At 35.6% G+C, this 25,847-nt stretch overlaps 2 protein-coding genes across 2 annotated transcripts; one reads left to right on the forward strand and one right to left on the reverse strand.

The window, feature by feature from the left end:
- Positions 1-427: 427 nt before the first annotated feature.
- On the forward strand, positions 428-4,953 carry LOC143630605 (subtilisin-like protease SBT3.10). Its single transcript, XM_077099580.1, has 11 exons — positions 428-526; positions 634-725; positions 1,479-1,576; positions 1,697-1,852; positions 2,086-2,197; positions 2,447-2,990; positions 3,267-3,364; positions 3,434-3,673; positions 3,757-3,871; positions 3,939-4,128; positions 4,382-4,953. Exons 1-11 carry the CDS (start codon positions 428-430, stop codon positions 4,951-4,953), a joined length of 2,316 nt encoding a protein of 771 aa, XP_076955695.1.
- Positions 4,954-6,317: 1,364 nt separating this feature from the next.
- Positions 6,318-7,945, reverse strand: LOC143631791 (GATA transcription factor 7-like). The gene is made up of 2 exons (XM_077100434.1): positions 7,631-7,945; positions 6,318-7,198 (listed from the first exon to the last, which is right to left on the reverse strand). Exons 1-2 carry the CDS (start codon positions 7,913-7,915, stop codon positions 6,554-6,556), a joined length of 930 nt encoding a protein of 309 aa, XP_076956549.1. The 5' UTR covers positions 7,916-7,945; the 3' UTR covers positions 6,318-6,553.
- Between the last annotated feature and the right edge of the window lie 17,902 nt (positions 7,946-25,847).

A 25,847-nucleotide genomic window follows, 5' to 3' on the forward strand; every position in this document is an offset into this window, starting at 1 on the left:
AGTCCAGCGCTCCACCTAGACGCTTGCGCGTCCAGGAGCAACACTGGACTTGGGGGGGCTTGTAGGGGTATGGTACTAAACCCGGTTTTACGACCCTAAATTTATTATGTTTGGCTTATTTTATTATATGGACTAATACAATGTTATTAGGCTGAGGGGGTTTTGTGGAGGTAAGCCTAACTGGGCTAGGCCCATTAGGGTACCATGATGGTGGCCATGAGACTCTCTATATAAGGAGGTCTCCACCTCCTTATTAAGGGTCATGCTCAATAAGAGCCACCACCACTTTTTTGTGTCTGTAAACAAGAGATCTCAGGATTTCTTAGCAGTCACCTCCACTCCCCCGAAAAACCATTGCAGGTCTCAAGCAGCCGGAGAAGAAGAGCAAGACGTGGTTCGTTCATCTCGACACCGTGGAAACATTGTCATGGATCAGGTCAGATTCATTTCGTGCTTCGACAATGTTCTACTCTTGGTTTTAGTCTTCCAGCAAAAATGGGTTGTGTTGGGCATTTCAGAGACCAAGGTGTGTCCTTTTAATGTTTCATGGATTATCCATATTCATATTTGAACTGTCTTTTGTTTTCTTGATTTTTACTTAAATTCAAAAAATGGTTGATACAATGATTTCAGGTGTATATTGTTTATATGGGACATAATACTCACACTGACCCACAGATTCTTCAAGATATACATCATGGGGTTCTCTTACAAGTTCTTGGAAGGTAAAATTATACATAAAATTACATGTCTGCTAGAGATTGGTTCGCTAAAAGCTCGAATCTAGCCCAATTTAAATGAGCTCGAAACTAAAAATAAGCATGTTTAACAAATGAGCCCAAGCTCGACTTCACTTATTGAGCTAGAGCAAGCTCGCGAGCTTAAACTAGCCTATTATTTATATAACTTTTATTTAATATATGATCAAATAAGAAAGTTTATTTTTTTTCCTAAAGTATAAAACTAGAAACAAAAAGAATTAAAAATTTAAGAAATTAATGATAAAATGAATGAGAAACTTTTCTGCAACTTGATAATAGTTCTTTTTCCTCACATTTTTTTAGTTGAAGGTACGAATGACCAAACAAGTTTGATCACAGTCTGACTGCTTTCCATTGTGTGTTTGAAATAAATTTTGACTTCTACAGTCAAATCATTTTACAATTCATAGTTATTATTATTCGTTAATTTGTATTTGGTATGATCAAAACTACAGTTATGGTAGCATCTTACAGGCTTATGTATATGATGTATCAGCATTTTTTTTTTGTTCCAAACAATTAGTAAATGCCACTAATTTGTATATTAAATCTATATTGTTTGACCAGAAAAGTCAAAACATATCTTTAGTCTTAACAACTTGAGCTCAAGACAAAAAAGAAAACAAAACATGAAACTAATTCCAATATAACTAAAAATGAAATAACATAACCAAAAGAGAATCGACTCGTATAACTATTTTCTGTTGACTTTTATAGCAAAGAAGCCACGACCAAATCGATCGTGTATAGTTACAAGCACGCATTTTCTGGATTTGCTGCAGTATTAACCCCAACTCAAGCCTCATTAATTGCAGGTATTTTGATTTTATTCATTTATGTTAGTCATCCTAATTTGTACACTTTGACATCAAAACTATATTTTGACTTTGACTTTTGAAGTCAAACAAAATGGTTCTCATTAATAATGTATGCAGATTTTCCAGACGTTGCTCGTGTGATTCCTAACAGAATGTATAAACTTCACACAACAAGAAGTTGGGATTTTCTCAATGTAAATCCTCATTTTGTCAATGGTATACTCTCCAAAGGTCAATCGGGTGTTGGGACTGTTATTGGCATCCTTGATAGTGGTAAGTTATACTTTGACTTTTACTTTTCAAGTCAAACGAAATGGTTCCCGCCTAGAAAGTTAGTATAACTTCTTTAAATTTACAAGAAACTATTTATAAAAAAATTAAACATCATATTCAAGTAATTTAATAAGAAATTTGTTGCTATGAAATCTTTATAAACCAATACTGGTTCAAAAAGAGTTTAGTTTGACCTCCAATGTCAAACTATTTTGACTTGCTTTTTTTACCAGGAGTATGGCCTGAATCTAGAAGCTTTAATGATGTCGGAATGAGGAGGGCACCGTCACGGTGGAAAGGCGTATGTGAAGAAGGAGAACAATTCAACAAGTCCAACTGCAACCGGTTCGGTTAAATATTTAAAGATTATTTAACATGAATAGTTTACCTTTTTAGAAAAAAATAAACTTTAGAAATAAGTAGTGATTGTTTAAAGTTGAAGTGCATGTTTTAAGATTTTCATAAAAGTATTGAGTTTATGTGAGTTTGACTATCTTTTGACTTTAGGTAGTCAAACTTGACATCTTAATGCAGTTTTTCTATCTAATGAGTGTATTTAGTCATTTACAGTTTACCATTTTTAATTTAATATAGGAAAATCATCGGTGCAAGATGGTATGTTAAAGGATATGAAGCTGAATTTGGAGACTTGGATGCAAGCGGCGGTTCTGAATTTCTTTCGCCACGTGACGCATATGGTCATGGGACTCACACATCCTCCATTGCATCCGGGGCAGTCGTAAAAGACACCAGTTTCTTCGGGCTAGCCCATGGGTTAGCCCGAGGTGGTGCACCGTCATCTCATTTGGCCGTATATAAGGTTTGTTGGGCCACGGGTGGTTGCAGCTCGGCTGATATTCTTGCTGCATTTGATGATTCTATCCATGATGGTGTGGATGTGCTTTCTGTTTCTTTGGGCACGTCTCCACCATTTTCTACATATGTTGATGACCCGTTATCCATTGGCGCGTTTCATGCGGTTGCTCGTGGGATAACGGTGGTTTCTTCGTGTGGGAACTCCGGCCCGTATCCTCAAACAGTGACTAACACGGCTCCGTGGATTATAACCGTGGCTGCAAGCACGATTGATCGAGCTTTCGCCACCTTGATTACGCTTGGAAATAATCAAACGTTTTTTGTACGTCTCTTTTCCTTCCTGTGCATGAAACCGAGAAAACTGATCTGTAACTGAAATAACTGAACCAAAACAAAAGCCGGTGGTATGGTTTTGTGTTTTTGTAAAAACCAAACTTTCGGTCCGGTTTGATTTAGGCCTGCATTCAATATTTTGGGCCTATTATTCTTTTATCTTAAACAGTAAAATGTATGAATTTGAAAATTTGGCTTTTCTTTTCTCTCTAACGAGTCAAATATATGACCGTAAAAGTCAAACTGAAAGTCAAATCATATGCAGGGTCAAGCTTTCTTTGCAAAGAAAGATTTTGGCAAGTACTACCCTTTCGTGTACGGTGAAGATATTGTTGCTGATGACGCAGACGAGGATGATGCAAGGTCTTTACAGTAGTTCTAACAAATCTTGATGACATTTTTGTTATCCTAATATATATTTTTTCGTTACAGAAGTTGTGAAAGCGACTCATTAAATGAAAAGTTAGCAAAAGGCAAAATCATTCTATGTTTCCAGTCGCGTGCAAGAACTTCGGCTGCTTCGACAGCCAAAAATGTCCATGCAGCTGGCGGTGTCGGGATTATTTTCGCGCAGTATCCAACCAAAGATGTCACGTTGACTTTTGTGATCCCGTGTGTTCAAGTTGACTTTTCAGTTGGAACATCATTAGTTACTTATACCGAGTCAACCAGGTTTGGTCAAACTCACGTAGTTTTGACTTTTAATAAAACCAGAAGATTGGTTTGTATCTTGTACATGCATTTTTGTTTAACAGTAATCCAGTTGTGAAGATTGGAATGACAAGAACGGTTATCGGGAAGCAAACGTCGCCTGAAGTTGCGTTTTTCTCGGCCCGAGGACCAAGTTCACTTTCTCCCACAGTACTTAAGGTCAAACAGTTTACGGTTGACTTTTTTGTTTTTGACTAAAGTTTAAAGTCAATTTTTTACATTGCAGCCTGATGTAGCGGCTCCGGGGGTTAACATATTGGCGTCATGGTCTAAAAATCAAGTCCCGCCACTTGACTTCAAAATGGAATCGGGGACTTCTATGGCTTGCCCTCACGTTTCGGGCATCGTTGCTCTTCTTAAATCTGTATATCCAACATGGAGTCCTGCAGCAATCAAGTCGGCCCTCGTTACAACGGGTAACAATGTACATATAACTTTTTAGGTTGTACATGCGTACATGAGGCACTCGACTCGGGAGTGCCTCTTGTACATGCACATATTTTGTGCTTCTTATAAATCACATAAAGAAGTTAAATTTTAGATATGTGATGATATAAACCTATCATAATTATAAAAATATTATATAAATACATGCTACTCTCGCCTACGCTTTTAAACCCAAGTTTGTATGTCATTTTCATGACTATTATCTTTTTTTTTGTAATGTAGGTTCTATAGAGGATGACAATGGTCAACCTGCAGTTGCAGAGGGGGCTCCACACAAGCAGGCTGATCTATTCGACTATGGAGGGGGTCACGTGAACCCCAACAAAGCTATAAACCCCGGTCTCATTTACAACATAACAACCAAAGATTACATCCGTTTCCTTTGCGCCATGGGCTACAACGATAGCTCTATAAGCTTGTTATCAAACCAACCACACGCTCCTTGCCCTCGGAAAACCAACTTTCTGCAAAACCTTAATCTCCCATCTATCTCAATACCCGAGTTGGTAAAAACCACAACGGTATCAAGGACCGTGACCAATGTGGGCCCTACTTCATCTCTATACGTAGCACGAGTTGAAGCACCAGCTGGCACAAGTGTTGTGGTGGAGCCATCAATCTTGTTTTTTAATGCCACGAAAACAAGGTTACGGTTTAAGGTGAGAATTCGACCATTGGTGAGGGTGCAGGGGAGGTTTTCTTTTGGATACTTGTTATGGGAAGATGGGATTCATGTTGTGAGGACACCCTTGGTAGTTCGAGTTAGCATACAGAAATCATATTCTGAAGTATAAATGTATAATTTCTTTGTATGACTTTGTTCTAATAATACATATTAATTACTTTGAATAACTTGATCTCTTGTTTCAACCAATTCGAATTTAAGTGACCAAATGGCAATCAGCTGTAATTTGACTTTTATTATGAAACAAAAGAAATTGCTTAAAACTTTAAAATTTTCTATTTGCGTTAATTTAAACCAACACTATTAGTGACAGACAAATCGGTTTTTAACAAGGGATAAAAGAATGTGACCTTATTAGGATCTGAATATGTGTTTTTACTTGGTACGAAGATGAAGATGAAGATGAAGATGATGATGTATGTCTGTTTAAAATATTTGACATCGAAAGTGAGCACATATATTACGAGTTAAAACTATTTTGTATTTTTATTCAATAACCCATTTCAATGGCGGTCCTATGTAATATTCTTATAAGGATTGAATTTTTTTGGGTCCGGTACTCAATGTCCAACTCAAATTAAGAATTGGATGATTCAAAACGTGTACTAACTAAGGCTAAGAGTAATGGGTGGTTGAGCCCCAAGTGATCCAATCAAAACCCGACACGTAAGTGATAAAATATCCCTAGATCAAGCTCATCAACCAAGCCCCAGAGGGTTTAGTGGTTCAGGTGATCAGGGATTTGATCCAGTTTTTTATTTATTTTTTATTTTTTGTTATGCACACAATTATAAATTAAAATACTTCATTAAAACATAAATAAAAAGGAAAATAAAAACAAAAATTTAAAATACATAAAAATAGTTGTTTTATTTTTTTCCGCCAATTTCTTCCGAATAAGATCTTTTTCTTTCCATTATCGCTTAGTCGGATACGGTAGGTGGCTAAAGTCTTTAGCTAGAAATGCCAAACTCTTGAACCGATTTTTTGTATGTCGAGCTTCATCAATCGAGAGGAGGGTACTTGACAATTCGTTAAATTATATCTCTAACTTCACCAATCCCGCTTCTCCGGTTTTCTTCTCCTTACCTTTTTGGGATTGTTCTGCGGGTTTAGCCGGCTCCGGTTGTGTGTTGATCTTACCGTAACCCGAGCCCGGCATGGTTTTAAATTTGAGAAACTTAGAGAGGTTTTTAAATTATTAGAGAGAAATGTGGTGAATATGGTATGTAATTGTTATAAAATGGGGTAGTTATTTATAATGGGTGTGAATTAAAAAAATCACATTTAAAGCCACCAACGGCTATTTTTTAAAAATTTAACTAGCCAACGGCTAGTTTTGCCCCGCTGTCCCGGCCATGGGACTCGTCCGCGCCCCTGACCACTTGATGGGTGTAGTGGTGTTCGCGAGCCACCTCACGCGCCACCTGGACCGCGCCCCTTTCTTCACCCCCCATTATTCACGGCCTAACAATAAAGGAAACACTAAAGTAACTCATAACAAGAATATATCAACTGATGTATCTAGACTATTTTTTTTAAACAACCAGAATTAATAATTCTAATATGGAAAAGACAATGTAACGCAATATACCTAAAATTAGATCACCCTAACTAAAGTTAGGAACCTAACTACTACAAAAAAGTCTACCAACATCACACTAAAAGTAAAACTTCTCAATCTGAACCGAACCTGAACCAGTACAAATTCAACAAGACAAGCTACCTAAACCCGAGCCAAAACCGGGTTCAATCTCCACAGTTTCCTTCTGCTTTCTCATTTCCAACACTTTCCGATGACTATTTGAATGAAGACCGCCAGAGAAAGTCGGACTACAAGCCGGTCTATACTCTGGAAACAACCTTCCCGACTTAAACCGGACCCCACACGCGTTACATAATGTTTTTGGTCCTAAAGGGCCGGTTCGCCACTGAGGCGTTTTCTGAACATGACAATGGGTACAACGGCCGATTGACTCGAATGAGTTGTTTATATGAACCGGGTTTTTCTTAAACTTCTTTGTTGCCGGTTTTAAAAAGGTCATAAAACAATCAAACAACTGAACCGGGTTTGCTGATAACATAGTGGTGGACGAGTCGTACGAGGAGGAATCGCCCGTAGACGACTCGGTCAAACTGGACCAAACTCTGCCGGTCTTTTTTGACCGTTTGCTTCTGCTTTTCCTAGGAACCGGGTACGATAATCCCAAAACTGTAAAACTTGGAATCACCGGTCTGACCGGTAGTTTGCCGGTTGTTTTCTTCAAACTGACCGGTGGTAACGACAGAGAAAGCTCCAACGTTGAGTCATCCACTATTTGTGATAACCATTCAAGGCTTTCCATCTCATCAACCTGAAATAACAATATATTAATAATAAATAAATAAATAATTATTAAACAAGATTGTATGTTTAGTTGTTTTACCAACAAAAGTCAAATAAAAACGTTCCTATTAATTTCACACCATCAAATCTGCTTAGAAGTCCGTTTTGAAAAAAAAGAAGTTAAACTTTAAAAATTATTGGTTAAAATGATCGTTCGTTTTAATTCGTTTTAACCACTTGAAAAGTATTGGTCGGAACAGTAGTTTTGTCAATACCATGACCTAGACAGTCAAACTTTAAAAAATTCTAGTTAAAACGGTGTCCCAGTAAATGATGTTTAAAACGGTGTGAGATTGATGTGAGACGGTGTGTATAGTTGGCCCCGATAAAAAAATGTGAAACATATGTAACAAATAAAATTATAAAATAAAATGATCTAATTACAATAAAACTATAATACCGGAAAGTGAATTTCAGTATCTGGTAGAGACGCGGTGGTTGAAAAGTTGGTAGAAATAATCGAATTCTTCTCCTCGTCTTCGTGGGAATACTTATACCGGTCACCATCAGAATTGCTAAAATCTTTGTCGGAGAGGTCCAATAAATCATCAACGAAGAATTCATCGGGTGACACGTTGTCAACACACCATGAATCATCAAACAAGGATTGTTGGGTTGAGTTCAAGCGGATTTCCTTGAGAAAGTTTGATTTTAATGCGCGTGCTTCAATTTCAATGCATGCCATGAATATTGTTTCGTTATCTAAAAACTGAAATAGAGGCGTACAGATAATAGTTAAATAAATAAATTAAGAAAAGGATGGTATATAGATACAGAAATTGTGCATGTTTTGTATAAGGTGGAGGAAGTGGTACCTGTTGTGAGAGAGAAAAGGAAAGGAAGGTTGGAATTGGGTAAAGAGCACTCAACTCAACTCAAATCAGAAGAAGAAGAAGAAGATTGGTTAGTGGCCGAAACTGATGGGTGGGTGGAGTTAAGACTTCTTTATTTCCCTGCTTTTATTAACTTTTTTTTTTTTTTTACTTTTAATGTTACAAATTTAATTAATTATTACAAAAAGGCATAACTGATCAACATGTCTATGAGATTGTAATATGAGGTTGATTTGATACACTTATAGCAACCCGTTCTTCATCATTATCTCTATAATTATATTAAAAAATACTACATTTCTCTCTTCTGTTTAATTAAATAATATTTTTATACCTTTATCATTATAATTTTCTCTCATCTCTACTCACAACCAATCCAACAAATATTAAAAAATAAATTAAGGAAACCATGTTTCACCAAATTTACAAAAAATCACTTCATTTCTCTCCCAACCCTATAATTTACACTCATAATCACTCACAGCCTCACCCTATAATTTGCAAACTTTCCTCACATAATTATAGAGAATGAGATGAGAATGCTCTTAGGGAATGTTTGGGCTAAAAAAGACCTTTTTTTTGTCAAAAAGAACTTGTTTACTTATAGATTTAGAAAAGTGTTTTGATTTCCTTATATCAGGAGGAAAGCCAAATAACCAAAAAGGACGCTCTTTTTTTAAAAAAAAAAGTGTAATGAGTTTTAAAGGTTTAAGGGATGTAATAAGTATTAGGGGGAACTCATGGAGTCATAGGTATTACCCATGCACCGATAATCATGTATTACCACCTCATTTCTAACTTTAATTACACATAAATCACAAAGTTATTGGCAACACCTACCCACAAATACCCTATAACTTTAGTAATTCATTTTGATTCTTCATTGGTTAATAATGAATCAATTTTTGAAGCAAATCTTTACCATGGAATGAAGTTATACACCTTACCCACATAGGATAAAATTGCGTTTTCATATGGTTTGAAAGTCATGCACCCTACCTATATGGGTATATAGGTAGCCCCGTCCTCTCTTATAAAACCCAAAAGTTAGTAAGTCAATGGATCCTAACTTATAAATCTTATTTTACCCTCTTGGTAAGTTAAAACCTAAATGGATTTATGGGTTACCAAACACACCCTTACTGTTTCATATTATATTATATGAGATATATTTATCAAATGATACTTAACTATATGGGGATAGTGAGTATATTTATTTTCTTACTTTATCTTAGGTGATAAGAGTGGTTGTTTCTATTAGAATCCTTGGCTTGTAAAACTTTTTTCTTTACTCGTAGAGCATATTATAATATACTATAGAACTCTAGAATATAATAACAAATAGCTAAAATAAGGGAAAATTATTAAAATAAATATGTTTGACCAAGAATTTATTAAAATACACATGTCTATTTTAATCTATATCTCTCCTATCATTAGTTTTTTTGACCAATAAACAACTGACACGTCACCGAAGCCGGCTAAGGCGGCTAAGCCTTAGCCGCCACTTTATGGACACGAAATTTTATGAAAAGTACCTTTAGCCAATAAAAATCGACACGTGCCTATTTAGTTAGCCGGCTCCAAATATTCATTCTTAGCCGGCTCAAACTCGGCTTGTAGGCTAAGGCTTCACTTAGCCGCCTTCTTTTTTTACATTTAACCGTCTAATTTTAGCCGCCAAAATTGAATATTTTACCAAACTTACTAACTCTATTAAATATTTAGCCGGCTTCACTTAGTCTTCTTCTTAGTCGGTGTAAATTTACCCCCAAAATTAAATATCTTTACCTACTCAATTAATTATTTAGTCGGCTTCACTTAGCCGTCAATTTTTTTTCTCCTAGCCGACATGCTTTGGCCATCAGAAATAAATATATTTACCTACCCAAATTTAATTTGTCACCAACCATTTTTATAAAACTATACAATCATACTCACTACGTCTTATAAAACCAGCTTTACCCTCTCAAACTTTTTTACCTGATTAACTAGAGGATAAGAATGGTTGGTTAAGTGAAGCCGGCTAAATATTTAATATAGTTGGTAAGTTTGGGAAAATATTCAATTCTGGCGGCTAAATGAAAAAAGAAGGCGGCTAAGTGAAGCCTTAGCCTACAAGCCGAGTTGGAGCCGGCTAAGAAGGAATATTTGGAGCCGGCTAACTAAATAGGCATGTATCCCGAAACCGGCTAAGAGTCAAAGATGCCGGCTAAATAACTATAGATGTAGGCTAAGTTTAGCCGCATTTGACACGTGTCGAATTTTTATTGGCTAAAGGTACTTTTCATAGAATTCCGTGCCCATAAAGTGGCGGCTTAGGCTTAGCCGCCTTAGCCAGTTTCGGTAACGTGTCAGTTGTTTATTGGTTAAAAAACCAATGATTTGAGAGAGATATAGACGAAAATAGATATGTCTATTTTAGTAAATTCTTGATTAAACATGTTTATTTTGGTAATTTTCCCCTAAAATAATCATAGCAGACAAACAATACATGAGTACTAATAATGCAAGTTGTGAAGTATCGCTAACATAAAGTGAAGTATAACTTTGGAAACTATAGATAAAAGAGCAAATAAACATGCACAAAAACACTACCCCCGTTCAAATACCAAGCACATCACTAAAAGGGTCTCCCAAGCAACACTAAGGCAAGGCTTAGGCTAAGGCATATAAAAGCAGTAAAGTGTCATTTTCGTTCTTATGGTTTGACAAATAATGCGAATTTAGTTAAAAAGATTATTTTTTGCATATGGGCCCTCCACGTTTCCCAGTTCTTACCAATTACATCCAAATCACTAACCCCATTAAATTTAATCGTTAAGTCAGGGGTAGACATGTCATTTCACTCTTTCTTTATTATAATACTTATTTCAATGAACTGCGGTTTCGTCCCTCTGGTTTGTCCAAATATGCAGTTTTAGTTCAGTAGTTTCAAATTTACGATTTTCTTCCCTATGGTTCATTTCACTTGCAATTAAAATCGAATTCCCTAATCTTGTTAAGTCTGGTCGTTAAACCCATCAGTGCGCCTTTCACGTGAGGGGCGGCTTTGTTTCTTCCTTTTTCCTTTTTCCCCAAATACACCCCAACGCCTCACGTGAGGGGGTTTCCGAATTAGGACTGAAGTTTATTTGGGGAGAAAAACAACCAAACGGGTCGTCGCGTGAGAGGCACGCAAATGGGTTAACGACCAGACTTAACGAGGATAATAAATTTGGGTTTAATTGCAAGTGAAATGAAACTACCAAGACGAAAATTACAAACTTGAAACTATTGGATTAAGACCGCAGATTTGGACAGACCACAAGGACGAAAACCGCAGTTCACTAAAATAAGTATTATAATAAAGAAATAGTGAAAATGCATGTCCCCTGACTTAACGATTAAATTTAACGGAGTTAGTGATTTGGTTTTAATTTACAAGAACTGAGAAACTTTGAGGGTCCATATGCAAAAAAATAAACTTTTTGGCTTAAATTCGCATTATTTGTCAAACCACAAGGATAAAAATGAGACTTTACTCAAAAGCAAATGAAAAGGTAAGGCAAGACAAATCTAAGCCACGTGTATACATATACCCTTCTTGAAAGGCACACAACCCTAATACAACGTCATCAAGAACTCATATACATGACAATGGCTCCTTAGATGTGCAAGTCCAGCCAATCATGTCTAATCCGCTAATGACTCATCCCATATCTTCAATTATGATTTGAGTGTTTGCTCAGCGTATGCACCAATGAAGTTATGATAATACTCAGTTTTAGAGTGATTTATCTTTTAATCTTTACGCTCTAAGGTTGTTCATCACTCTTCTGGCCTCTTATTCAACCTTTCTTTACTCTTCCTTTGTGACACAAATATCTTCAGTGAAAAAGTGAAAAGCATGTACCATGGAATTAACTCTCAAGCCAATTTGGACAAACTCATCTAACATGACCACAATACGAAATCGGATCAATGTGGATCTTTGGCGAAGTTGCACCTTTAATATGAAAAAAGTGTGCACCCCAATCGTGCATGGACACTTTCTTGAGAAATCGTCTTTCACTGAAGTTTGTTAAAATGCTTGTTTGCCTCCTCTAAGAGAACACATTTGCTACAAGGATACAATTTTTAGAGCAAGTTTTATTATCGGAGATAACTCGAAGCGCCTGAAATCACAATTAAAACTAGTTGACTGAGAGTTTTGTCGCTTGAATTTGTTTTTTGTGTTTATCATTTGGGGGGGGGGGGGTTGTGTTGTGATATATACATTTTTTCACCTAAGGTAAAATACTTAAAAAAATATATTGCACAATCATTTAACTGTACCAAACATTATCAATAGTAAATAAGTAGTATATCTTCTAATTATGAACTGATTAAAAACAATTTGACTATTTGAGCGTATATACATGTACAACATATTTGGTTATGATCTTACCAAGTATTCATACTTTTTGACTTGAAACCTTTAAGCTCCTCTATAACAACCTATGGACTTTGTTCATGAATGGATATATAAGGACCTAACTTATGAATTGAAACCTTTGATCTGTTACCACTTATCACGGTTGGTAGGTCTAAGGATTTTGGCTTTACTTTCATGTTTGCATGTTGTGGGCATGCAGCCATGAACAAGTTTGGAGATTTTAGGTCATTCGTACCAAAATGAGCACCCCTACGTACGTGTGCGTAGGTATTGGAGTAAAACACACACACATAGCTCATTAAACATCTGCGTATTAACACTAATACACAATTTACTCAACTTTATAAAAATATATATTATAACCATTTAACAAGTGGGATTACCCGCGCTTCGCTGCGCGGGCAAGAAATTAACAGTTGTTGGTACATGTTAATGGCTTATCCGTAACTAAATATTGTAAATTCATAGTGGAATTTTCAATTATTAACATCATTTGTAACACCATTTTTACCATAATTACTAACATCGTGATCTTCTTATATCACTATATTAACCATATTAAGAGTAAATCAACCTGTTTGGAAATCATACAAACAAATCATGACAAACTAAATGACATTGAAATTAAAAAAATTGCAATAAAAATTACAACACACAAGATGAAAAGGTTCACCGAAATAAAAATATAATTATAAATGAAAATTTTACTGTCACCACACAATTGCAGTCTTGTTTGGTTCTCAGAATAACAATAGACGGGCAGAGCCATTGGAAGCGACAGGTCAACGGCCACTTCTTTGCTTATCTCTCTAAAATCACCATTCAACCATCGTCGTCAACACTCACGGGAAAAGAACCGGACATAAGACAGAGACAGAAGGCGTCATACATGCAGTTCCACGGTCACCACGGACGGTCGGAGCTGCCGGCAACAGCAGCGAAAAACCTAAAACTTTTGTTTATCTCTGTCTACAATAACCATCCACCTTATCTGTAACATCGTGAAAATTTCGAGTTCAAAATGTCAACTTTCCAAAGTCAAGGGACCAAATATGCCAAATTCCAAACCTTAGGGTTTAAAGTGAAAATACAGTTTTCTTATCCTATCGCGATACGCGACGGGACAAAGGACAAGCCCATCGCCTATCGCGATGGGGCTTGGTCAAAGCTTCTGGAAGGGTCAACAGCGATACGCGATCACAGTTGAACCAGCGTCATCGCGTATCGCGGTGACGTGGTCTAACATATTGTGACACGTGTGCCACGTGGCACACGGTGGCATCGTCTGCCATCACGTGTCACCACTTGGCAACACGTCCGCCACGTGTCGCCACATGTCACCACGCGGCCCAACGCCTGCCACGTGTCACCACGTGGCAGATCTAGTTGGTGAATCATCAGGCCTATATCGCGCTACGCGATAGGCTAGCCAAAGGACCCATCGCGTATCGCGATGGGATCTAAAATTTTGCCTATAAATAGCAGCTTCGGGTCTTCATATTTTTCACACCAAAATCTGTTAATCTTTCTCTCTCTAGAATATATAAATCATACCCTCAATCTGTCTCGAAAAGCGTGCTCGATTCCTCGTTTTCCGTGCCAACATTTCCTTGAAGTGTGTGCCACCATCCACCCACATACGACTAAGGAAGGTGTTTGTTCTCGAAAGGCGTGTCGACAATTGTCGAAGATTGGTAATCGTTGGAGTGCCAAAGAAGGTATACTAAAGTTGATCAAGAAAGAGAAGCGGCGTTGAAGTGCTGCTCAAGTTCTAAGGTTTTCTAAACGCCAACAAGGTTAGGCGTAACGACAAATGAATATAATATTATATTAAAGGCTTAAGCCTTAAGTCGATGTTATACTCGATACCTCGATAAAAGAGATATAAACATAACAAAGAAAAGAATAAAAGAATAATTGTAAATACGTATATATGTGTGTAAGTATATATGTATATTCTTTGTTATGAAAGTATTATTTAAGTAATAATGAGTATTCTTAAATAATAATAGAAAATAATACGTTTTTTTGAGAAGAAGAAACGTCAGGTTTTCATATAAACTAAAGGTTTATAATTTACTTTTAAACTAAAGGTTTTCAAGTAAAATAAATATATGAACTAAAGGTTCATCGAGGTAGAGATATAAAATAAGACTAAAGGTCTTAAGCCGGATTGTATATCCGACTAACAAATGGTTATACTCATACTATAGGTGCGAGAAAGCAAGGGAAAGACCCTCGGACGGTGTTGAAGCCGATCCCAAAGCGATAAGGTGAATACTGATGACCGTCGTTTGAGTCAATCAAAACCTAATTATTCTAAATAGATAGAGCAAGTAGGGTATCGTATCAGAAGGAATATGTGGTCATTGCAATTTATGTAACAGGTTTAATATTATGAAGTAAATGGTTTCAGTACTGATCACATAAGTAATAGTTTAAATTAAGAGAACTAAGCAACAAACGAACAAGCGAGTTGTAAACAGTTAACAAAGCAAATCACACCCGGGAATTCAAGTAAGCAACCAAACAGTATCTCATGCAACCTAACATATTTATTATTAACGATTAACTAAAAACTGGTCAACCAGACAAAACCTTAAACGTCAACAATTACTTTACATACGGCACTGGTTATCAAACAGTCCTTGCTAGTGTGACTCAGTTAAGGGTAATTGTACGTTTTATCGTATTCAATCTAACCAAACAGTTATATGACTAATTATCTAGCAACTGGTAACAGATCGTTCAGACCAACGTAAACCTAAACCGACCGAACACACAGAAATACTAAACATCAATAATCATATATCAATCATCAATAATCAAAACATAAGTATTCTTAATCACAAGAGAAAAACTGTAAAGAGTTACAAACTATACATCCCGGGTGCGATTCTAGGAGATTAGCCGAGAGTCATCATTGAATCTTCGATATGGATGACAGAAATCATATGTAGGATCTTCACACGAGCTAGGATGGTAGAAATCGCCTATAGGACTGCTGGAAATCGCCTCTTGGTTGTACAAACGGAGTTAGGGTTTTCTTGTTGATGAAAAAGAAGTTATAAACAAAAAACCCGTCTGCACCACCCATCGCGTATCAATGGTCCATCGCGTATCGCGATGAACCAGAAAGTCAAAGTTATTTTTAACCCCCATAGCGATACTTCAAGGGAGCCCATCGCGTATCGCGATGGGTCTCCTCACCAGCAATTATCATTAAACTTCTCGTTTCGCGTGCTGCACATCCCGGGTCTTCATTCCATGCTACAGCAGGTCCATATTGAGCACTTTAACATATGTGACCTGAAATCCAGTAATACACGTATGAAGTATCAAAAGTTCTAGAATAAACAGTAAAAACTAAACAATAAACGAACTAAAACATATACAAATTAACCGGCCATCACACCCCCACACTTATCTTTTGCTTGCCCTCAAGCAAAACTCTAAAGCAAACATCGACCTCCATCATAGGTATGTAGATTATCGCCATTAATACTAGTAAGGTTTAAGGTCATACCCAGTTTCCCAGGCTGACACTGTTTTTAGATTGACATCTCACAAATACTGTTAAATGCTTTATTAAAAACAATAGAGCCGCCCAGACAGGTGTACTTTGTTTCCGGTTAAGGCACACATGCTCATACCACTCGTAATATAACATCTCTCCTCTCGGTTTAATATATGGACTAGCAAAAGATGTGCCAGTATCACTCAGCTCTCAATATCACTCATAAGTACATATTAATCCATCAAGCTGCTTTGGCACAAATGTAAATCAAGAGATCAATAAAAGGGTTGTAACGGGGCCAGGTGTAAGGGTATGGAAGGGAAATATTTAAGTGGCTCAAACGATCCGACCTGGCCTATTACAAAACATCTAAATAAACGAAACTAATGTACAACTAACCGACTGATTATATACATCTAAATAAACAAACTATCAACATACTGATTTCACATTTTTTTTTGACATAAACGAACTTCAACAAACTACAGAATATATAACTGAATATAAACAGAAATCTTTTTGTCTTTTTCTCAGTTTTTTTAAGCATAATAACGTGATGCTTAACAATGGAACAAATACAAATACAAGAACAAAAACAAAAACAATTACAAATAAACCTTGTAAGCCGGATCGTCTCGTAACATAATGTCGGGGTTAAACAAACGAAAAATAAGTCCAACAAATATTTTCTAAGGGACCCAACCCCCCGCCCCTCACATTACCCACGCTCATATGTATAATGTATGAGGCCCAACCCCCCAGTACCCACACTCTCGCTCATCCATACGAGGCTTAACCTAATTGCCCCTATCACTTTTGCATTTTGCCAACTACGATCCCGTAATCTATGAATATCAGTGAAAGCACTCAAATGACGTGTGTGTACTATATATTATATGTGTATTATATATATTTGGGTCAACTCACACACGTACCAGAGGAAAAGGGTTGACGACATAAACATGTGTACCTGTCCCCATGACTCGTTATCCCCGCCTAAACGGCCCCATTTTCAACTTCTCGTAATAAAAACATTTGTGAGCAAGACTAATGAGACGCTGAAAAACCAACCATGACCAGAAACCTATGACTTGGCATTAATGGCAATAATTAACAGTTAACAACTTTGGTTTCTGAACACTCTTCGAGGTACTATCGGGCTAAAATTTTTCAAATTTCCCCCATCCCCACACTTGAGGTTTACATTGTCTTCAATGTTAAAATAGATATAATGATTAATAAACATTGAAGGGACGGGGTTGAAATTTACTTTTTGATTATTAAGCAATTTCAAAATTCCGGGGCTCATGTGTGGCGGTTCTACTAACAATTATACAATTACACTTTTAACGTTTAAAATAACAACAAAATTAAATTATGAAACTGAAATCACATGATATCAACGTGACTGGAGAAGGACCAGTCGGCTCGTGAACTCTCATAACACTCGTGTAATCACGTCTCATCCAATTACCATACTGACAATCAAACCTGCAAAATCTCGAGATGTGTAGAAGCAAGCTTCTCACAAGTGTAAGACATAGGTCTTTTAAGAGTTATGAAAATAAAATTTGTTAATTTTATTAAAACAATTACCGAGCCAAATTAATTCGTTTCATAATAAATTTTGTTAAATTGGTTAAAAACGTTAAAAGACCTAACCCACTTTCGTAGGAATCACGATTGCATTTAGCGTATGCAACAAGCCCTGTAAACCCCCCGGTAGCCCGGGAGGACGAGTGGGGTCTTGTGAGGGTTTATAGTGAACTACACCCACAAAGTTTCAAATACAACAAAATATACACGTACCTGGATTAACCACAGCAAAATGAACATGAAAGCACTCTGGGTAGTTTAACTGTAACCTCGTTTTCTGATGGTGCGGTATCCCCACACTTAGTTTTTGCTATGATGGTACGCTTGAAATACAATTAGTAATATTAAAACTAAAGCAAAATGGAAACTAAAAATATACAAAATGTACAATTACCACCCTTTTGAAACTTGTATGCCATTCAAGGTGGGCGTCTGGCCCGCTCCCGTGCAACATTTTCATTATAAGCACGCTTTTCTTCAATCATTTGTTGCCAGTCTTCCGATAGGCCAGAATCTTTCGCAAACATCCTCAATCTCCATTCTCGATCATTTTGTTTGGTTGGTTGTCTCACTTTCTTCTTCCTTGGTCGGTTACCTTTCTCTTCCACCTTCTCACTATGTAGTTTCTCAAATCCCTTCTTATCTATCCTGTCAATCACAAAACATTCCTCTTTTCTACGATCCTTGTCCAAGGATACACACTTGTCAACAAGAGGGTTAGTAGAATTTTCAAACAATAATAACCGTTTATCACGGTTTCCGCACTTGATTCCCAAAACCCCCTTAGCACAATCAATTACCGCATGTGTCGTGGTGAGGAATGGCTTACCCAATATGACTTGTGGTTGTGTATTATTCCCACGTTTAGCATAGTCAAGCACAAGAAAGTCAACTGGGTAGAAAAATTCCTCCACCTGAACCATTACATTAGTCACCATGCCCCGGGGAAGTGTATTAGTTTGGTCCGCCAACACCACGTTGGTGTTTACCATTTCTAATGGGTCAAATTCATACTGATCATATAAACTACCGGGCATAATACTAACACATGCTCCAAGATCTAGAAGTGCCCGATCAGTTTTAAATTTCCCGATTTGAATTGATAAAAGCGGCACTCCTGGGTCTTAGAGTTTACTTGAGGTGGTATTATTCCCCACCTCCTCTTCTCTCATGTTGGTCAATTTACCATTTAAACATTTTTCACATGTGCAATTTTCACAAAAAGATGTTTCATTTGCTTTTAATTTTGAACTATTTTGGAAAATCGTTTCATTTTGACCAACACAATCACTCTCATCACTAACATCTTCCACCACCCCTTCAACAAACTGTGGTGGTGAATTAACTTCAACACTAGAAATTTCAAAATTAGGTAAAAGACTTACCGCATTGATGTGCACATTGTTTCCCTTCTTGGAGTTTGAGCAGTAATGGTTCGGGTTGACTGTAGTATCGCTCGGGTGTTGACCTGCGCTCTTTTGTAACTTTGCCATATCTGCTGCGAGCTGACCAATCTGCTTTGACATTGCCTCTGCTGACTTATCATGTAACTCAAACTGTTTCTTTGTCTCAGCCTTATGATCTGTCATAAACTTCATCAATGCATCCAACTTTGAGTGCACGTACTCATCCGCATTTCCCGAGGACCCCCTCTGCTGGTCCTGATTACCCGATGAATTTCCACCCCGATTACCGTCTCTGTTATACCCCCGATTCTGATCATACGAACCCTGCTGCTGCTGATAACTGCCCTGGCGGTAATTACCCTGCGACCCGTTCTGGCTCGATCCCTGAAAGTTCGGGTTCAACTGTGTAGACGCGTTCCCGTAACGAAAGTTCGGGTGATTCCTCATGCCCGGGTGATATGTGTTCGAATTGAACCCTTGGCCTTTGGAATCCCCGTGAGTGTAATTAACTTCATCAGTTTCATCCTCCTCATCATCACAATACTCAGGGCAATTTTCTGCCTTATGCCCGAGTTCACCACAATCTTCACAAACCGGGAATTTAACACCAACTTTCCCGACCTCTCTTTTCTTACCCTTTTTCAACTCAGCCAATTCGCGTTCCAACTCAGTAATTCTTTCAGATTCACTCATGACTGACTTAACTGACCTGGAGGAATTACCACGTCTTCGTCTTTCCGCTGCTGCTTCTGCCTTGGAATCTTCACACATAAATTCCAAAAAATACCAATCATCCTCCTCAGGCTGATTCAGCAACAGACCATTACATGAGGCCTTAAGATGCTTTCGGTTCTCGTATGTCAAACCATCAACAAAGCATTTAACCAGTTCCCACAGTTCGATCTGGTGATGTGGGCATTTCCTGATCATGTCTTTATACCGGGTAAAGGCTTCGTGAAATAACTCACCGGGTAACTGTGAAAAGTGACGAATGTTAGAACGGGCCTCGGTAGTTTTCGACTGTGAATAAAACTCGTTTTGAAACACCTGCTGCATCTCGGCCCATTTTTTGATACCGTGCATCGGCAGTGAATTAAACCAGAGTTTTGCTTTATCTTTTAGAGAAAACTGGAATAATCGCAACCGGACTTTATCCTGATCGAATGTACCATCACCAATAGACCCGCAAATAGCCGAGAAATCGGTCAAGTGCGAATACGGGGCCACTACAAAAAAAGTGGCTATTAGAGACCAAAATATCCGCGACTGATATATCAGTCTCGAATACATAATATCTGGGACTGAACTTTCAGTTACTAATAGCATTAGGGACTGATTTTTATGTAACGTATGTCAGTGACTCATAATCAGTCATTGATACATTGGCACCTTATTTGAGACTGAATTTCAGTCACAAATATGTATATGCAATATAAGTTTTTGGTGGGAAACTTATTTGTAACCGAATTTCAGTCGCAAATATGTATGTGCAATAAAAGGTTTTGGTGGGGACTTATTTGTAACCGAATTTCAGTCGCAAATATGTATGCGCAACATATGATTTTGGTGGGAAACTTATTTGTAAATGAAATTTTGTTTCAAATACATTTCTCATTAATAAAAAATGACGCAAATATATGGGTGACTGCTTTTTAGTCTCTAAGAATTAGAAAGCCTATTAGAGACTACAAATCGGTTTCAAATATTTCCAAAACAGATATATTAAGGACTAATAACTAGTCTTGAATGCCTTTTGTATATTAATAGATCAGGGGTAAAAACCAGATATAACTAGATTTATGTTATATTTGGTTTTTAGTCAATTTATAATGTTTCGAGTATATCATTTAGACGTGCTTATTTTTTTCTACGTGTTCACATAAATTTTACTTAATACCGAGTCGGGTCAATATTTATTGAACATTTGATATAAATTGGACCCGACAAGGTTTTGAACGAAGTTTATGTCGACACGTCTTAACGGTATATTCGAAAAGTTATATAACTCTTTATATTTGAGAAATTTTAAAAGAAAAACAAAAAATGAGTGAAATTAATTATAATAATATAATACTAAGGAAAAAGATAAAAGATCAAACAAGTCGTTGACACCCTTATTTTTATTATTAGTTAATTCTTAGTTGCACTATTTTAATTCAAATTTATAAATATAAAATTATCATGATATTTAGAATACGTTCATTTATGTTAAAGAATCAAATTAAAATTAGTTCCCGCTTGCGTTCAAAAAAAAGTCCCGCTCCCAATAAAAAATATTTTGATTCCCAGACACACCAAATAAACTTCCCTCCTCTAACCCTAATACCTATACTTCTCCCAACCTAATCGGAAGTTTTCTTTCTACAAATTAATCAAACTACTGTTTTATTTAGGGTAAGAAAAGATTAAACAAAGGTTGAGATATGAGTTTAAGAAATTCAAACGTTATTTTTTATGTGAACTTAACTTCAATTTAATACAATTGCATTTTAGCTAGTGAATGGAGTCATGATTTCTACTAATGTACTATCAAGTGAAGAGAAAATCAAAAGGAAAATTTATATAGTTGTTGAATAACAATTATCCGAGCTTCCTTTAGAAAAGGCAATAAAAGGAATAACTAAATGTTTTGTGATTTCTTATGAAGTGTCGGATAAATTTAGCATATATTCATTGGTGTGGAAAAATTGAGTTATTATGTTGATTATAATTTCACTCCATTTTACTCGTGAATTGGTAGCTCTTAAATATTTTACAATATTGTTTTGCAGGTGTGTACCGTTAATTTATTAATAAAAGGACTTCACAAAAACGTCTTCAAGAGTTGTTGAAGATGACTATTAACTTCAATGGCTGCTATATGGTCGTTTTTTTGTGACGAAAACAGAGAGGATGAGCATGAACGAGAAGGACTGTGAAGCGATGGAAGATTAGAAGCGAACAAACGATGAACCCATGAGCTGTTGTCGTGCCATTGCTTTGCTTTCAAAGTCATAGTGATCATATACGGTCAGTTATTTTATTTTAAGTTTCAGGTACTTGATTACAAACTTGCTTGTTTCATGAATTTGGAGTATGATGTAAGTTTCCCTGTTATTATTTATGATTCTTGGTGTTATAAAAAGAAATTGTATTCTGCTTGTTTATGGTACGTTGGATTGGAAATCTTATTTCTAGTAAACTAGTTATCATTTGTGGTGTTTACTATCTTGTAGGGCAGGGTCGGCCTGACGGTTTTTAAAATAAGCAGTTGCTTGCAGATCTGAATGGAGACTAGTCCGATTAGAATGAGATTGAAAATGCAAAAAGATTGATACTGAAAAGTAAGCACCTAAACTCTAGAAGAGGAGGTCATCCGCTCAAAAATGGATTTCCTGACATGGGCTTCAACTGCTTATTAGATGAAATGTACAACATTCACCTTCATCAAATCCGAGCAAAGCCTTTCTGTTTATTTTGTACAACTTACTTCAATGAGGGCATTTAGAAATGTAATATACTTATGCAGTATTCTTCATCATTTGTATTTATTTTCTCTTGGAATAACTATTGTAATTACATTTCAGATTAATCTACCCTTTGTTGTTTGTTCTCAATAGAATAATATGTTTCTATGGTAATATTTTGTGATTTTGAAATTTTGTTGAATTAGGGATTAATTTTATTTTCGGTCTCTAAAACAAGCCTATTAATGACTAAAATGATTGGTACCTAGGACTAATTTTTTAGACTTTAAAACATATTTTTTGAAACTGATTTGATACGAAATCATGAAACTAATGAAACGTATTAGGGACAACATAGAGATGTATGAAGATTGTTTTTTTGTCTCTAAAGATGTGCATTAGGGAATGAAATATCATAGTATTCGATACTGATTTGTAGTCAGTATAGAAAAGTTTTTGAAACTGAAATACGTGGTACCGAGGAATATATTGAGGACTGAGTTTTTATGTATCAAAGACTAAGCATTAGTCCCTGTAAGGCCCCGTTACCGGTAGCCCTACTTTCGTGTTGGATTTACTCATAAACACAGTTCTAAATATCAGAGTTAATTTAAAACTTTACGCGGAATATAAAACTTTCATAAAACATAAAACTTTACGCGGAATATAAAACTTTCATAAAACAATAAAATAATAATATAGTAGCAAAATTCAGGAATTTTTAACGGATTAGTTTAATAAATAACAAGATTTACTGGTAAAAGTATAATTTTTTAGATGAGTAAAGTGTCATTTTCGTCCTTGTGGTTTGTTAAATAATGAGAACTTAGTTCAAAAAGTTTAATTTTTGCATATGAACCCTTCATGTTTCCTAATTCTTGTCATTTACATTCAAATCACTAACCCCGTTAAATTTAATCGTTAAGTCAGGGGCAGATATGTCTTTTCACTTTTTCTTTATTATAATACTTATTTCAGTGAACTACGATTTTCGTCTCTGTGGTTTGCAATTTTCGTGCCTATCAAATGTGCGATTTTCATCCTTTTTATTTCATTTCACTTGCAATTAAACCCGAATTTATTAATCCAAAAGTTTGGTCGTTAACCAATATGCGTGCCCCTCACGTGATGACCAATTTTGTTGTTTTTTTCCTAAAATAAACATCAGTCCTAATTCGCAAGCCCCCTCACGTGAGGGGCTAGGGTGTATTGAGAAAAAAAAGATAAAATTTCCCATCATGTGAAGGGCGCACCGATGAGTTTAACTACTAGACTTAATTAGATTAGTGAATTCGGGTTTAATTGCAAGTGAAATGAAATCATAGAGACGAGAGATACAAATTTGAAACTACTGGACTAAAATCGCGTATTTGGACAAATTCAGGGACGAAAACCACAGTTAACTGAAATAAGTATTATAATAAAGAAAAAGTGAAAAGACATGTCTACCCCTTGACTTAACGATTAAATTTAACGGGGTTAGTGATTTGGATGTAATTGACAAGAATTGAGAAACGTGGAGGGTCCATGTGCAAAAAATAAACATTTTGAACTAAATTCGCATTATTTGTCAAATCACAAGAATGAAAATAACACTTTACTCTTTTTAAAAAATGATGAAATTTTAAATTCGTTAGTTTATAGAAATTTTGGTATGCATGAGGAACCCCTCTAGTTATAACATCACACAATCTGTATTAGTAATAATGCAAGAAAAAACTTCTTTACTTAAATGTTTCTACAACGTTTATGACTTTTATTTGTGATATTTATTCAAGTCAAATAACGTCTATATATGCAGTTTAAGGTTATATATGCCATTAGTGATATTTTAGAGGGATTTTATAAATAACACCTCTGTACGTAAGGGAATAGGAGAAAACTTAAAGTGCAACAACCTTGTAATATTAAATTATAATAAACATAAACACGTATGTAAGGGAATATGTGGGTTTGCAGCTAAGAAATAATAAACTCGTTATTCATAATGTGTTAATTTTATGGTTTTGATTTTGTAAACTGACTTAAGTTATCTAACACGACAGATGAACCAAAATCATTAATAGTTTGGTACATGTAGTTTCCCTTAAAACTTTTAAACTATTATATCAAACTAGAAGAGTGTCCGTAGGATGCAACGGGAAACTGAAAACACATACTATGATAATCATGTAACAAATTTTTGGGTGTTCATTATTTTGTTTGAAACTGTGAGATCATTCGTCAGTTTGGTTTCACGGTTGAAACTAGAGGTAGCCGTACATATTGAAATGTTAATTATTTACTTATTTAGTATTAAATATAATATATATTAGACATGGTTAAAATATAGTTAACCAAAGTTTATTTAATACGAACAAATTCGTCTATTACAACTTTAATTTAGCCAAATTTCCAATGGTTTTTTTTATAATTTTTGTTCTTGTTATTATTTCGCCTTCTATTTATTTTAATAAGGTTTATTATTCATATGACCAAAGTTATCTTTGTTCATAGTATGATTCTCTTAATAATGTATTAGTTGATGATTATTTTGAAGTGGAGGCATATGCAGATTAATAATTTTTGTTTTAATATTTAAACTCAATTTTTTTTATCGAAGTACAAACTATATCGGAACCTAATTGTTGATAATTGTTCGGTTTAGTTGGGTTTTAATGAGCAACAATTTAGTTTCGGTTTTCGACGACAAAAAAACGTGTAATGTTGGCTCATGGTTTAATTTAAAACCATCAAAAGCAAACTACAAACAATTTTGCATAAATTTTTTACTTCGAAAACTATATCAATATTATACTCAAATTAAATATAATAATGCTCGTTTTAATGATGCCATTAAAGTTAAAAAATATTAACGTACGAAATAGTCATGACTGTTTAAAAAATCGTTGGGTTAGTTGGGTTAAAATGAAAATAAAATAATACATATGTAAAAGACCAAGGACAAATGGTGTAATTTAAAGGAATGAAACTTGTAATTATTTTAAAAACATTGAAAATGCACGGGAGATTTGATGTTAGAATGACATTTGTGCCCATAGATAATGTTGTACCTCATGCATTAAATGTTGTAAATTACTTAAACAAAACATCTTAGTTTGCCCATTAATGATATATTATATATAGTATAGATATAGATATAGATATAGATATACACATCAGGAATATTTTTCAATATTTAACCAATTTGTTAATATAAATTTATAAAACGATCATCATATTGTTTTCTTCTATGTTCCTTATATCTTGAAGTTTCATATGCAACTTCTAAAGGATACATAATCTTTTTATAAAAACGAGTTTATTTGCTATTAATTTTTCAACTGAAAATTATAGAAATATACATGATATTATCCTAATTACAAAAAAGTAACGGGTAAATCTTATTATGGAAACATAATG

The sequence above is a fragment of the Bidens hawaiensis genome, unplaced genomic scaffold (genome assembly GCF_021521415.1).
Source record: "Bidens hawaiensis isolate Kalapana, Puna unplaced genomic scaffold, B.hawaiensis_p1.1 tig00000512_1, whole genome shotgun sequence".
Lineage (NCBI taxonomy): Eukaryota > Viridiplantae > Streptophyta > Magnoliopsida > Asterales > Asteraceae > Bidens > Bidens hawaiensis.

Bases quoted from the DNA above. Each gene is read 5' to 3' on its own strand.
- LOC143630605 (XM_077099580.1), top strand. From the start codon at position 428: ATGGATCAGGTCAGATTCATTTCGTGCTTCGACAATGTTCTACTCTTG. The intron at 2,198-2,446 runs GTTCGGTTAAAT...AATTTAATATAG, and splicing joins AACAAGTCCAACTGCAACCG to GAAAATCATCGGTGCAAGAT. The intron at 3,674-3,756 runs GTTTGGTCAAAC...TTTGTTTAACAG, and splicing joins ACTTATACCGAGTCAACCAG to TAATCCAGTTGTGAAGATTG.
- LOC143631791 (XM_077100434.1), bottom strand. From the start codon at position 7,915: ATGGCATGCATTGAAATTGAAGCACGCGCATTAAAATCAAACTTTCTC. The intron at 7,199-7,630 runs GTATTATAGTTT...TTGTTATTTCAG, and splicing joins ATACTGAAATTCACTTTCCG to GTTGATGAGATGGAAAGCCT.